The sequence below is a fragment of the Oncorhynchus gorbuscha genome, linkage group LG15 (genome assembly GCF_021184085.1).
Source record: "Oncorhynchus gorbuscha isolate QuinsamMale2020 ecotype Even-year linkage group LG15, OgorEven_v1.0, whole genome shotgun sequence".
Lineage (NCBI taxonomy): Eukaryota > Metazoa > Chordata > Actinopteri > Salmoniformes > Salmonidae > Oncorhynchus > Oncorhynchus gorbuscha.
In genome coordinates this window covers 38,587,167-38,600,721 of record NC_060187.1, presented here as the reverse complement: position 1 = coordinate 38,600,721, position 13,555 = coordinate 38,587,167, and the positions used below count along the sequence as shown (strand labels likewise).

The following is a 13,555-nucleotide window of genomic DNA, read 5'->3' as shown; positions in this document are numbered from 1 at the left end:
AACAGTAACAGCAGTGTACGTGATGAGTCAAAAAGATTTGTGCAAAAAGGGTCAATGCAGATAGTCTGGGTAGGGGGGCTTGGGGGTCGAGGCTGTTCAGGGTCTTGTTGGCTCCAGACTTGGTGCATCGACTACCACTTTCCTTGCGGTAGCAGAGAGAACAGTCTATGATTTGCGTGGCTGTTGACACCATTATCTTCCATGTCCATTCCTATGCTTGTTCCCATGCCTACCCAATTTACTGTATTGCACATTTTCAATATATCACGGTGTAGAATCTCTCTCTCCACAGTACAAAGTAGAGAGGTGGATGAACTATGAAGTAAAAGTCTCATTCAATTTTAAGCTGCCAAGTGTCAGGCAGAATCCCCACCGACTCAGAGCCTCTAGAGTGGATTCAGGAGAGGGAGTAAAACTGTGGGAATAAAATGGGCAGCTGTTCTTACACAGGAATATAGGGAAAAGGGACTGGGATTCAAAGAGAAGAGAAGTCTGCTCAGGGCCAGCTTGGTTCCTTTCCAAACCCGTGTGAATGGTCCAGATAAAGCTGCAAACGACGCTATATATTTGATATTGCCTTAACTCTACACATCTGTCTCAGCGCATTACCTCGCAATAAGGTAATAAGGTTGAATTATCCTGCGCCTGCCGTCATCTTACATAAGCCGCTGCGACTCAGAAAACCTGTAATAGAACAAAGTGTCACATGGCGAGTGCCTTAGCGGTGTCCCTGTCTCTTTGGTTTAGTCAAACGGGGGCTTAGTCACTAGAACAAAGGTTCCTAGTTCCTACTCCACTCGCTCCAACAGGAATACACAGCTGTGTGGCTATTTCCAGATAATTGTTTAGTGAGTTCAGTGTTAAACTTTCTATTGTGTAGTTTCATGTCTCCATTCTCATTATGATACACTGATTCCCATTCATCTGCACTAAATAACCACCGTGAATGACTTAACACACACTGTATATTTAGTGCTTGGTTAGTAAAATAACAAATTAGTGTAATCCATTAGGCTCTGATTAGAATGTAAATTGCTTGGGAAGTGACACTAGGGAAAAATGACATCTTATAAGCAATAGAACAATATGCAGAAACTATCAAGTTCAACATAATTACGGCACATTGTTTAATGACGAGAAACATGGATATATCATCCATGTGAAGTAGCCTCCTAACATTAAACTATGCATGAGACATTTCATTTTATTACTGTGACACTGGCTGTCGTTCTATAAAAATGATATTTATAGTGTGTGTAAAGCGAGATCACACTTCGATATGGGCTCTGACTCTCTCCTCTTAGCATATCTCCCTGTCAGACACGGTGCCTTCAGAAAGTATTCACACCCCTGGACTTTTTCCACGTTCTGTTCTGTTACAGCCTGAATTTAAAATGGATTACATTGAGATGTTGTGTCGCTGACCTACACACAATGCCCCATAAATGTCAAAGTGGAATTATGTTTTTGGAAATGTTTACAAATTCATTATGAAAAGCTAAAATGTCTTGAATAAATAAGTACTCAAGCCTTTTGTTATGGCAAGCCTAAATAGGTTCGGGAGTAAAAATGTGCTTAACAAGTCATATAATGCGTAGCATGGACTCACTCTGGGTGCAATAATGGTGTAGAACATGGTTTTTAATTGACTACCACATCTCTGTACCTCACACATACAGTGCCATTGAATTATCTGCAAGGTCCCTAAGTTGAGCAGTGAATTTTCAAACACAGATTCAACCACAAAGGCCAGGGAGGTTTTCCTATGGTTTGCAAACAAGGGCACCTATTGGTAGATTGGTAAAAAAAGAAGCCGACATTGAATATCCATTTGAGCATGGCGAAGTTATTCATTTGACACTTTAGTTGGTGTATCAATAAACCTAATCACTACAAAGATATACAGTGGGGCAGAAAAGTATTTAGTCAGCCACCAATTGTGCAAGTTCTCCCACTTAAAAAGATGAGAGAGGCCTGTCATTTTCATCATAGGTACACTTCAACTATGACAGACAAAATGAGAAAAAAAATCCAGCAGAAAGACCCTCCTATTCTGTCCCGGGACTTCCCTTAGACACAGCCTTCCTGAATCCCAGCAATTTGCTTTACAGCTCCAGCGCTTACATTTTTAATTGTGTTGCTTCCTCAGCCATGTGAGGTCTACCGAGGCCCAGGCAGGAGGCGTGTGTGCTTGGAATGGAATGGAGAGGCTCTCAGGGTCTCACATCTGACCTGTCATCACCTCCCACCACCCTGCGCCACTCGTATTTATTTGGAGATTAAACTTATTTGGTTCTATACTCCAGTATTTTGAATTTGAGATCAAATGTTTCATATGAGGTGATAGTACAGAATTTCACCTTTTATTTGAGGACATTTTATACATATCTGTTTTACCGTTTAGAAATGAAAGCACTTCATGTATCTTGTCCGTCATTTGAAAGTGTTATAAGTATTTGTTCAAATTCACTTATATAGTGTATTACATTTAGTCAAAAGTTTAGCATTTGGTCCCATATTCTTAGCACGCAATGACTAGATCAAGCTTGTGACTCTATAAACTTGATGGGTGTATTTGTTTGTGATTTATTTAACCAGGCTAGTCAGTTATGAACAAATCCTTATTTACAATGAAGCCCTACCCCGGCCAAAACCCAACAATGCTGGGCCAATTATGCACCGCCCTATGGGACTCCCAATCCCAGCCGGTTCTGATACCGGAATTGAACCAGAATCTGTAGTGACGCCTCTAGCACTGAGATGCAGTGCCTTAGAGCGCTGCGCCACAGCAAATAGTAAATAATGTATAATATTATTTTGGAGTCACTTCTCATGAGTGAGAAAGTTACAGAGGCATAAATATCATACCCCCAAAACATGCTAACATCCCGTTATTCGTAATGGTAGGAGATGTGTTTTTGCTTTCATGTGCAGAATTAAAATGAAATGACTTGTCAATAATTTAAGAAGCACCTGTTTGGTAGAGTTATTTGATGTGCCATCCACTTAAATGATTAGAACTTTTACAGTTCAGATAATCTAAAGTGACATGGTTTGGTTTAGCTAATGAGGAGCAATGCTACATTTTTAGGCCAACCGCCTGAACTTTGTTGTGGCAAGGCAGTTTTATGGGCACTTAAACTGGTGTTGCCGCTCCAGATGTGAAGGCATCTGAAGAAATTATGAATTGCATTTAGCAAAGAGACTGTTGATTCATTCGATTTACCTGTTACAATTCTAGAGAAAGTCTAGTTAAACATCTATATCAAATTGACCTGAATTCACCTGCTGTGAAGAGTGTAGCCATCGTTGCTTCAATGGGAGCTAGCCTAGATTTCGTTGGATTGGGAGCTGCTTTCTTCCAAGACGAGTTGGGACTTCTTCCAATGGCACAGGACATCGTTTCAATCACATGCAGGGCGTTTTCCGCCATGGATTACAAATAGGCATCGGCCCTGGAATGATTGTTTCAGGAGTTTGCTTCAGGTAAGTAACATTGGGTTTCCATTCATTTGACTGGATCATTCATCATACCTTCAGCGCCAATTTAGCTTGCTAAAATGAACAGTGTTCAATGATTGAGTTGTGTAAGAGTTCACTCGTAATGATAAAGTTATAGTGGGTCAAAGATCAACCCCCCAAGACATGCTAACTCCCCTGTTATTGGTAATGGTGAGAGGTTAGCATGTTTTGGGGGTATGATCTTTGACCCTCTGTAACTTTCTCTCTCGTCATTATTCACGATTAATTCAGGATTATCTGCAATCACGGTAGCATCCAGATTAATGTAGAAGTGTTTACAAGCATATTCATATCTTATTTACAATAAATGTAACTCCAAAATGACACAATACATTATCTACCATTAATTTATGTTGGTCACAAAACGACCTGAAACAAAACCAATAAGAACTGCAAATGCATCCGCCAAGTTTGTAGTCACAAGCTTGATGTGGACATTGTGTGCTAGTAATATGGGACCAAATATTACATTTTTGAATTTGTGCAGATAGCCTAGTGGTTAGAGAGTTGGGCCAGTTACTGAAAGGTTGGTGGATAAAATCCCTGAGCTGACAATGTAAAAATATGTTGTTCTGCCCCTGAACAAGGCAGTTAACCCACTGTTCCCCGGTAGGCTGTCATTGTAAATAAGATTTAGTTCTTAACTGCCTTGCCTAGTTAAATAAAGGTTAAAAAAATCCTTAGGGATGTCAATTTTGACCCCCTACCTGTTTTGTTTAACAAGTAATACTTTTTTTCTCAATCTCTTTCTCTGAGCAATTGTATTAGTATAAAATAGTATTTGAATTATTTCATATGTGTAGTCATTATTGCTCATCTTTAACAAGGGTGGCAATAATTCCGGAACACACTGTATGTTTTAGTAATATCCCTCGCCTCTCGTTTTTCCCCTAGCGAGTCAATATCTTAGAAGTTAAAATACTGAGATGTCCTTTTCACCATTATTTTAAAGCTGACTTATCTGAATATTTTGGTGAGAGGGTTACACTTATGACACCCTCAAATGGGGGGGACTAGATGCATAAAGTGCATTCATTTCTAAACGTTTATACCGATATGTACGAAAATACCCTCAAATAAAAGGTGATATTCTGTACTGTTGCCTCATATATAGATTTTTTTTTCTTCCAACGCCGATACTGATTATTGGATGACCAAAAAAAGCAGATGCCGATTAATCGGACAATTTTATATATATATTTGTAGTAATGACAATTACAGCAATACTGAGTGAATAATGAACACTTTTATTTTAACTTAATATAATACATAAATAAAATCTATTTAGTCTCAAATAAATAATGAAACATGTTCAATTTGGTTTAAATAATGCAAAAACACAGTGTTGGAGAAGAAAGTAAAAGTGCAATATGTGCCATGTAAAAAAGCTAACATTTAAATTCCTTGCTCAGAACATGAGAACATATGAAAGCTGGTGGTTCAATATTCCCAGTTATTCAATATTCCCAGTTAAGAAGTTTTAGGTTGTAGTTATCATAGGAAATATGACGCGTCGACTATTTCTCTCTCTATCATTTGTATTTCATATACCTTTGACTATTGGATGTTCTTATAGGCACTTTAGTATAGCCAGCCTAATCTCAGGAGTTGATAGGCTTGAAGTCATAAACAGCGCTGTGCTTCTAGCATTGCGAAGAGCTGCTGGCAAACGTTGAAAAGTGCTGTTTGAATGACTGCTTACGAGCCTCAAATCATAGACTTAATTATAACATAATAAACACAGAAGGACAAACCTTTGGTCATTAATATGGTAAAACCCGGAAACTATCATTTTGAAAACAAAACATTTATTATTTCAGTGAAATACGGAACCGCTCTGTATTTTATTGAACGGGTGGCAACCCCAAGTCTAAATATTGCTGTTATATTGAAGGTTGTGCATCGTTATGTCATAATTATATAAAATTCTGGCAAATTAATTAGGTCTTTGTTCGGAAAAAATTGTCTTCACACAGTCCGCAACGACCCAGGCGGCCCAAACTGTTGCATATACCCTGAACGCAAGAGTAGTGACACAATTTCCCTAGTTAATATTGCCTGCTAACATGAATTTCTTTTAACTAAATATGCAGGTTTAAAAAAAATATACTTCTGTGTATTGATTTTAATAAAGGCAACGATTGTGCTTTTTTCACGAATGCGCTTTTGTTAAATCATCACCCGGTTGGCGAAGTTGAAGTAGGTTGTGATTCGACGATAAATTAACAGGCACTGCATTGATTATATGCAACGCAGGACCAGCTAGTTAACCTAGTAATATCGTCAACCATGTGTAGTTAACTAGTGATTATGTGAAGATTGATTTGTTTTTTACAAGATACGTTTAATGCTAGCTAGCAACTTACCTTGGCTCCTTGCAGCCACAATGTCCTTTTGACGCTGCACTCACGTAAGGTGGTCAGCCTGCCACGTAGTTTCCTTGTGGAATGCAATGTAATCAGCCATAATCGGCATCCAAAAAGGCCGATTACCGATTGTTATGAAAACTTGAAATTGGCCCTAATCGATTAATTGGTCGACCTCTAATATATATAACATTTGATCTCAAATCCAAAATGTTAAACTATAGAGACAAATATACGTTTTAGCTTCACTAGTTGGATTCCATCCAATTTGCGACAGATTTTCATGCGAATATAAAACTTGTTTTTATTTTTTATCCCATCAAACGAATGTATTACTGATAACAGGCTGTGCACAATGATGTAGTGCACATAAAAATAACTTAAAATCCCAGGTACCGAATGAAAAATACAAGTTAAATGGGTTTCCATTTTCAACTCTTCTGATGGTTTTGTCACACAAACATTTGCGTTAAATAGCTAAATGTGCCCACTCTGGTCTTGGCACATGCTCTCTAGCCAACAGCTCTCAGATACAGTGTGGGTAGGCTACCTACATGATGACATTATTATGGACAGAAGAGCCAGATTACATTCATTTGTCAAACGGCAGCCAAGCGTCAATCACCATGTGACCAGAATAGGACTCTCTGTTTATTGGAAAGGAGCATCAAGCTCATCACCGTGTACTTTCACCACCCTGTGATGTTCATCATCATTTATTTCATCTGTAGCCTAATAAACTGCATGGTTTCCCGAGTCGTAGTGGGAGGTCCACCTAACATATCATTGCGTGACTCCAAGTTTACTTCGATATGATGGTTATTATATCAATATTTGCACATAAAGACATTTCCACTGCCATTTCTCGCATAATTAATTTTCCCGATACAAAAAGATCCCACCATGTCTAACGAACAAATTGTCTGTCGGCATTTATACAATTGTAATGGGATTTCCTGTTTCCATCAGCCCATGAGTCAGGTAATTCATCCACATTAAATAGTTGGAAGGAAACCATTCTGTCTCGCATTCATATGCTCAAACAGAAACAACACATACACACGCTCATTATCATGCACAAACACATACAGAAGAGACCACATACAATCACACAATCTGAACCTCAAATCCACCCACATTTTATCACTCAGATCCCTCCCACACACATACAGTATACATAGACACACATTCACAACACCCCAACATCCTCCGAGCTGGAAAATAAGATCAGTCAGTGAGCCTTTGACCCTTGCTTATGGCTGTATGAGCATGTGATTGAGAGGAGAGTGTGTGTGTGTGTGTGTGTGTGTGTGTGTGTGTGTGTGTGTGTGTGTGTGTGTGTGTGTGTGTGTGTGTGTGTGTGTGTGTGTGTGTGTGTGTGTGTGTGTGTGTGTGTGTGTGTGTGTGTGTGTGTGTGTGTGTGTGTGTGTGTGTGTGTGTGTGTGTGTGTGTGAGAGACTTGGGGGATCTGATGTTGATCTATTAAGAAGCTGTTAGTTATAGTGTTTATATTCAGTGCACTCCAAAACCTCAGCTAGGCTCTCGGCTGGAAATGATCCATAGCCATCTCTTTTCTTAGACTGATCACTTGGAATAGCTTGTAAATGCTGCACACTCATTTGTTTTAACAGTTAGTCGTAGACCCTATATGTGGAGAATTTTCTAAAAGAACGAATAGGGTCATTCATGACATGGAACAGTAGACGATTCGGGCCTGTAAGAAACTGTATAGATGCACTGTTAGTCCTTTAGCAGTGCTGTTCCATGTTCAGTGCGGTGCTGTAGATGCAGATCATGGGTAATTCAGGCCTGTCCTCTGAGTATCCCAGGCCCAAGGCCTAATGGTGCTCTGTCTTTCTGTCTGTCAGTCTAATCCTGGCGAGACGGAGCGTCCGGGGCCGACCCACGCCCATCCAAACCCCCGACACAGGAGATGAGATGCTGATAAGATTTCTATAATCAATTTAGCCGACCAGGAGGGGATCAATCCTGTCCATTTGCCTCCTCACTCGTTTTTCCATCTCTCCTTCATTTCTGTCTCTTCCCTTCCGCTCTTCTTCCCATCTCCCAACCGCCTCTCCCCCTCCTTATACACAAATGAATAATTCAGCAGCCGATGTGGTGAAAGGTGAAGTAAACAAGTCTATTGCCTAATATCCCGGGAGGCTGGGAAAGAGAGAAGAGTGAGGGGAGAGTGGGGGAAATGCTGTGGCTGTCCAATACCACAGGCTGGACCTTGTGTGCTCTCTGCTCTATCTTCAGCCTATCCTCATGTCCCAGAGTCATTTGCACTTATATTGACCTCAAGGTTGCACCAAAACTAATGACACAGTCAGCTCGTCCGACGCTCTCTTCATCCACGCTCTGTGCGACCATAAATAATAACATAAAATGGTGTAACGCAACAGTGGTGAGAGAGTTCAGGGTCCTGCTCCACACCTGAAGTTTCTCCAACAAAGACAGAGTTAAGGCAGAGGGTATTTCAAACCACTGAATAATGTGTAGCGTGCAGAATAACTTTATAATGCAGGTTTAGTGTGCACAAAAAGGGTTTAGAGGGGCCTCCCTAAACATGAGCCACATACAAATAGGCACACCTAGCAGTAATACAGTAGTTACTGCTATGATTACGGTGTTTGTTCATGGGTCAAATGCAAAAATTGCTCAATGTTTTGAACAATTGACTGTGCTGCTGCTCCAGTTTCAACTGTTCTGCCTTGTTATTATTCGACCATGCTGGTCATTTATGAACATTTGAACATCTTGGCCATGTTCTGTTATAATCTCCACCTGGCACAGCCAGAAGAGGACTGGCCACCCCACATAGCCTGGTTCCTCTCTAGGTTTCTTCCTAGGTTTTGGCCTTTCTAGGGAGTTTTTCCTAGCCACCGTGCTTCTACACCTGCATTGCTTGCTGTTTGGGGTTTTAGGCTGGGTTTCTGTACAGCACTTTGAGATATCAGCTGATGTACGAAGGGCTATATAAATACATTTGATTTGATTTGATTTGAACCCATTATCATTCAATGAGAAGAAAATCATTGTTGAAAAGTAGGCGGGGTAAACCCGTTTTGGTGATTTCTGGTGTATCCAAAATAAATAAATCACTGCACGTTCTGACTCATTCAGCAGTTTTTACCTTATTAAGTACAGTATCATTGGAAATTATCGTTGAAAGTTACATTTATATTCCTAAAACCTAAAAAATATATAATGCTGTTGCTGCTTCCTGTTGACAAGACATTGATAAATAGCCCAATATCAAAACAAAGTTTTAAAGTGTCCAAATCAATAACCAATATGCAGAAACAATTTGTGATATAAAAAAATAAAAATAAAAATAAAAATAAAATGTACTATCTACACATACCTGTGCAACAATGGTCATCATGCTACTTTAAACGAGCACCTTTTAAATGGCACATACACAAAAAAAACTGTTTTGTCAAGTGGCAATAAATCACTCATTGATTAAGGGGGGGTGATATGTGCTTATGAAACTAACAACCGGATACATTTTCACATCACTGGTTAGAAAACCACCTGCAGAACACAGTCAGCTACATTTTGGAATGTTGCATTTTGATACGGGGTCACCAAAACAGAAAGAGAAACGTAAACATTGTTTTGTCCATCACTCCTATGGATTATCACGTTAAAATCAAATACCTAAAAAAAACAACACACGGAATAGAGGACAATTTGTAGAAGATCAATCAATAGAGCAGGGGCCAAACGTTTGGGGGCGTAGTTTAAAATAACACTAATTCAAAGGCTCCACGGAAACTGGGAATAACCTATACATGGTTGGTTAGATGAGGACTTGTAAAGGCTTTTATCTCTATTTTGGATTGGCGGATGTTGATTTTGTGAGGCTGCCATCACGGAAAAGGGAATAAGTCACTTTCTGTTAGTTATCTTCAACCAATCACGACCCGCCATAGGATGGCAACAGTGACAATGGTTGGCCGCTATTGAAGTAATGGTTTAACTTTCAAATCGTGTATTTTTGTGTGGCCAGTGACTTTTTAGAGACCACCCCGAATTATCCGTGCCATTTGAAAAAGAAAAAGGATAGTCCTACCACCCCCAGCGGGTATGACAAAATCAACAGTACAAAACCAAAGATATTGATCTGTTTTAAGCAAATTGATCTTGTCATCATGTTGATAATAAAAATCACCAATCTGAGGTAAAAAAAGGATGTGTAATTCCCCCCAATTTGGATGTGGTCAAAACGTCAGCTTGTCTACTGTACTAACACATTCTGTCCACATACTGTCTGTAATTTTGGTAAAACATCCATGAGTTTCTAGTAGATGGTTCAATAGCCTAATGAATGAAAAAACATCTTATATTCAATTATCTCTACTTTTTTTCCAAATCTGCCACCAGTTTGATGCAAAAACATTGACAACAAATACATAGACATAGTAAAATAAATATAATGATATTAAATGCTGAAACCTTCATATTAAACACCAATGGTATTCACTAAGATGGTTTAAATTGCGGACAATGTTTTACAGCTTTGTTCTTCTATTTTTTTATATTTTAAAATCATCTTATTTAATTCTTTCATATTTTATATGTGATAAGGCCTGAGGGCCACAGATAATGACAGACACCTGTGATAATCTGAAGTATCCAAAAGGGCCAGTAGACGTCTTAAATCTGGTGGTTTACTGGTCAATTTAGAAAGTTGCAACCCCAATTCAATACCCTACAATGTGTCAACCGTTCCACATGCTGGCCCACGTTGACTCCAATGTTTCCGCAGTTGTCAAGTTGGCTGGTAGTGGATCTCTAATCTGACTAGCTTGTTCCATCTCATCCCACAGATGCTCAGTTGGATTGAGATCTGGTGACTGGGAAGGCCACTGCAGTAAGCTGAATTCACTGTCATGTTCATGGAACCATTCCTGACAATGTTAGCCTTGTGGCATGGTGCATTATCTTGCAGAAAAAAATCCATTCGCAGATGGATACACTGCTGCCATAAAGGGATGCACCTGATTGGCGACGATGTTCAGATGTCCTGTGGCATTCAAACGCAGCTCCACATTTAGCAAAGGGCCCAATGTGTGCCATGAAAACACGCCTAACACCACCACCAGCCTGCGATGTTGACACACGGCATGATGGATGCGTGTACTCTTGGTTTTCTCCATACCCTGGTCCTCCCATCAGTGTGAAAATGGCAGGAAACGGGATTCATCAGACCAGGCAATGTTTTTCCAATTCTCCAGTGTCCAGTGTTTTCATTCTTTAGCTCACTGCAACTGCAAGTTTCTTGTTTATTGCTGAAAGAAGTAGACCTCTGTAAGGCCGTCGCCATACCCCATTCGTGTCAAGGTACGACGAGTTGTACATTCTTTTGTGGGTCTTTGGGCACCAATGTTGTACTGGACTGTCAGTAGACTAACTACAGCCAGTCGGTTGCTCCGCACAAATCGGGACAGCCTCCTTTGTCCTCTTCCATCAATGACCTGTTTTCAGCCGTTGGCTGGATGTCCTTTTGTGGACCATTCTTGATACACACGGGAAACTGTTGAGCGTGAAAAACCCAGCAGCACTGCAGTTCTTGATACACTCAAACAGGTGCGCCTGGCACCCACTACCATACCCTGTTCAAAGGCACAAATATTTTGTCTTGCCCATTCACCCTCTGAATGGCACACATACACAATTCATGTCTCATGGCTTACAAATCCTTCTTTAACCCGTCTCCTCCCCTTCATCTACACTAATTGGAGTGGATTTAACAGGTGACATCAATAAGGGATCATAGTTTTCACCTGGATTCACCTGGTTAGTCTGTCATAGAAAATGTTTGGTACACTCAGTGTATATTTCTCATTAGTTGAACCATTTAGAGATTTAGAGACTAGAGTGACCATAGGATCTGAGCAGCAGGCTGAATGTTTGACGTCCCTACATAAAGTACCAATACCTTTCATTCTAAAGAAAGAAGGTTTGTGGTTGTACCCGTTTGCTCGTGAAAGCTGTAATATTCATGAGGGCGGTTGCAGATTGTCGGTCAATAAAAACTGTAGGTTGAAAGAGTCTTTGCCGCCCTGCAAGGCCTTGATCAGTAGAATCTAAAGTAAAGTTGCTGTTGTCATTTGTACGTGTTGTGCATGTTGCATACTGTTGTGTGGAACAAAGGCAGGAAGTGTACTCACTGGCATGGTCTGGCTGCCATGAAGGGCACTGATTGCAGACTGGGCCTCAGCATGTGTGGAGAACTTTACAAAGGCACAGCCTGGAAAAAAAGCGCACGCATACACACGCACACGCACACGCACACGCACAAACAGGGATGGAGAAAGAGGCAGGGTGCCTTTATTAAACACTGTGAGGAGAAGCACGCCAAAACATTTCAGGGAGGCACAGCAGGCTGCTCCTCCCCAGGCTGCCCAAGCTGCAGGCTCTTGTACAGATTGCACTGATGAAGCAGAAAAGCATGCTATTTAGCGCCACATGCCGGTCTGTGCATATTAAATACAGACCCAGTGAAATGTAGATTGTTTTAAGTCATTACGCATTAGTCTACAGTTCCTCGAAAGAAGCCAAACATGTTTGAGGGACTAATGCTGGTTTGATCAGGACCTGCAGCTAGAGAAGGTATAACTAGAGAAGGTATAACTAGAGGAGAGAAGTACTGGATCTTCAAGTGTGTACACCAGGAGCTCCAGCAAAAGCTCAACTCCTATCGACCTCTGGCCAATATACACAAAACAGACAATATATTAATGAATATGTACATTATAAGGGTTAGTTGACAGACCAGTATCCATAAACATCTGGAAATTCAATCGTATTTGTAAAGAAGTGCATTATCTGACTTATGACTCCGGACGTTATGAGTTATTCAGCTGTAGGCCAATGTGGGCCTAGATTCACATAACCCAAACAGAGTATAGCGGAGACAAAATGAAACGTCCCCTAGCTGCCCCAATGTCCTGTCTTCCTGTAAAGAACACCACAATTGTTTTGACAGCCCCCATTCCCTCTTTACTTCTGCATGACTGTCAAGTCAGAATGAAAGGGCCTCTACTTCGGAGATAATTCCACAACAGTTTTCATAAACACTGGCCTCGGACTATGTTTATAGAGACATGAAGTACCAGGGCTCCCACTGCTGTTTACTGCATGTCAGAAGGTATTGGTGTCTGGGTGGGCAGACCATGGGTGGGCAGACCATGGGTGGGCAGACCATGGGTGGGCAGACCATGGGGCCTAGAGTACAGTGCATCAGTTAGGGCTAATGATCGTACATCTTTGGGAATGTTTCACTTGCAGGCCTACCATAACCTGACTGAATAATATAAGCCATGATGACTCCTATAAAGAAACCCATTTACGTTGATTGTTTTTTCACTACTGAAAAACTAAACGGACACATGCCCGTTATGAATACGTGATTTCTCAGCTGAAACACCTCAAGGGTCAAAGTCAGTGACCTAGAATCTTAGAAAATGTCAGAGGTACTATATATAATCGGTTCCTACCTTTGCTGTTTCCGTCGGGACCTCTTAGGACGGTGCACTCCTCGATGACTCCGTAGGGCTCAAAGAGGCGGTACACGTCCTCCTCAGTTTGTTGTTTGTTTAGCATCCCGACAAACAGCTTCCTGTCTTCTGGAACAAAGAGATAAGCAAATT

At 40.6% G+C, this 13,555-nt stretch overlaps 1 protein-coding gene across 11 annotated transcripts in view; it reads right to left on the bottom strand.

The window, feature by feature from the left end:
• The window catches only part of celf5a (cugbp, Elav-like family member 5a), a 279,495-nt gene that overhangs the window by 33,535 nt on the left and 232,405 nt on the right, over positions 1-13,555 (bottom strand). For 7 of the 11 annotated variants that reach the window (XM_046301113.1, XM_046301115.1, XM_046301118.1 and 4 more), the window contains exons 4-5: positions 13,403-13,531; positions 12,074-12,153 (exon numbers count right to left, since the gene is read on the bottom strand). In XM_046301113.1, the coding sequence (XP_046157069.1) occupies positions 12,074-12,153; positions 13,403-13,531 (209 nt within the window). The remainder of the gene's footprint in view (positions 1-12,073; positions 12,154-13,402; positions 13,532-13,555) is intronic. The other 4 variants (XM_046301114.1, XM_046301120.1, XM_046301122.1 and 1 more) reach the window with 1 other exon arrangement.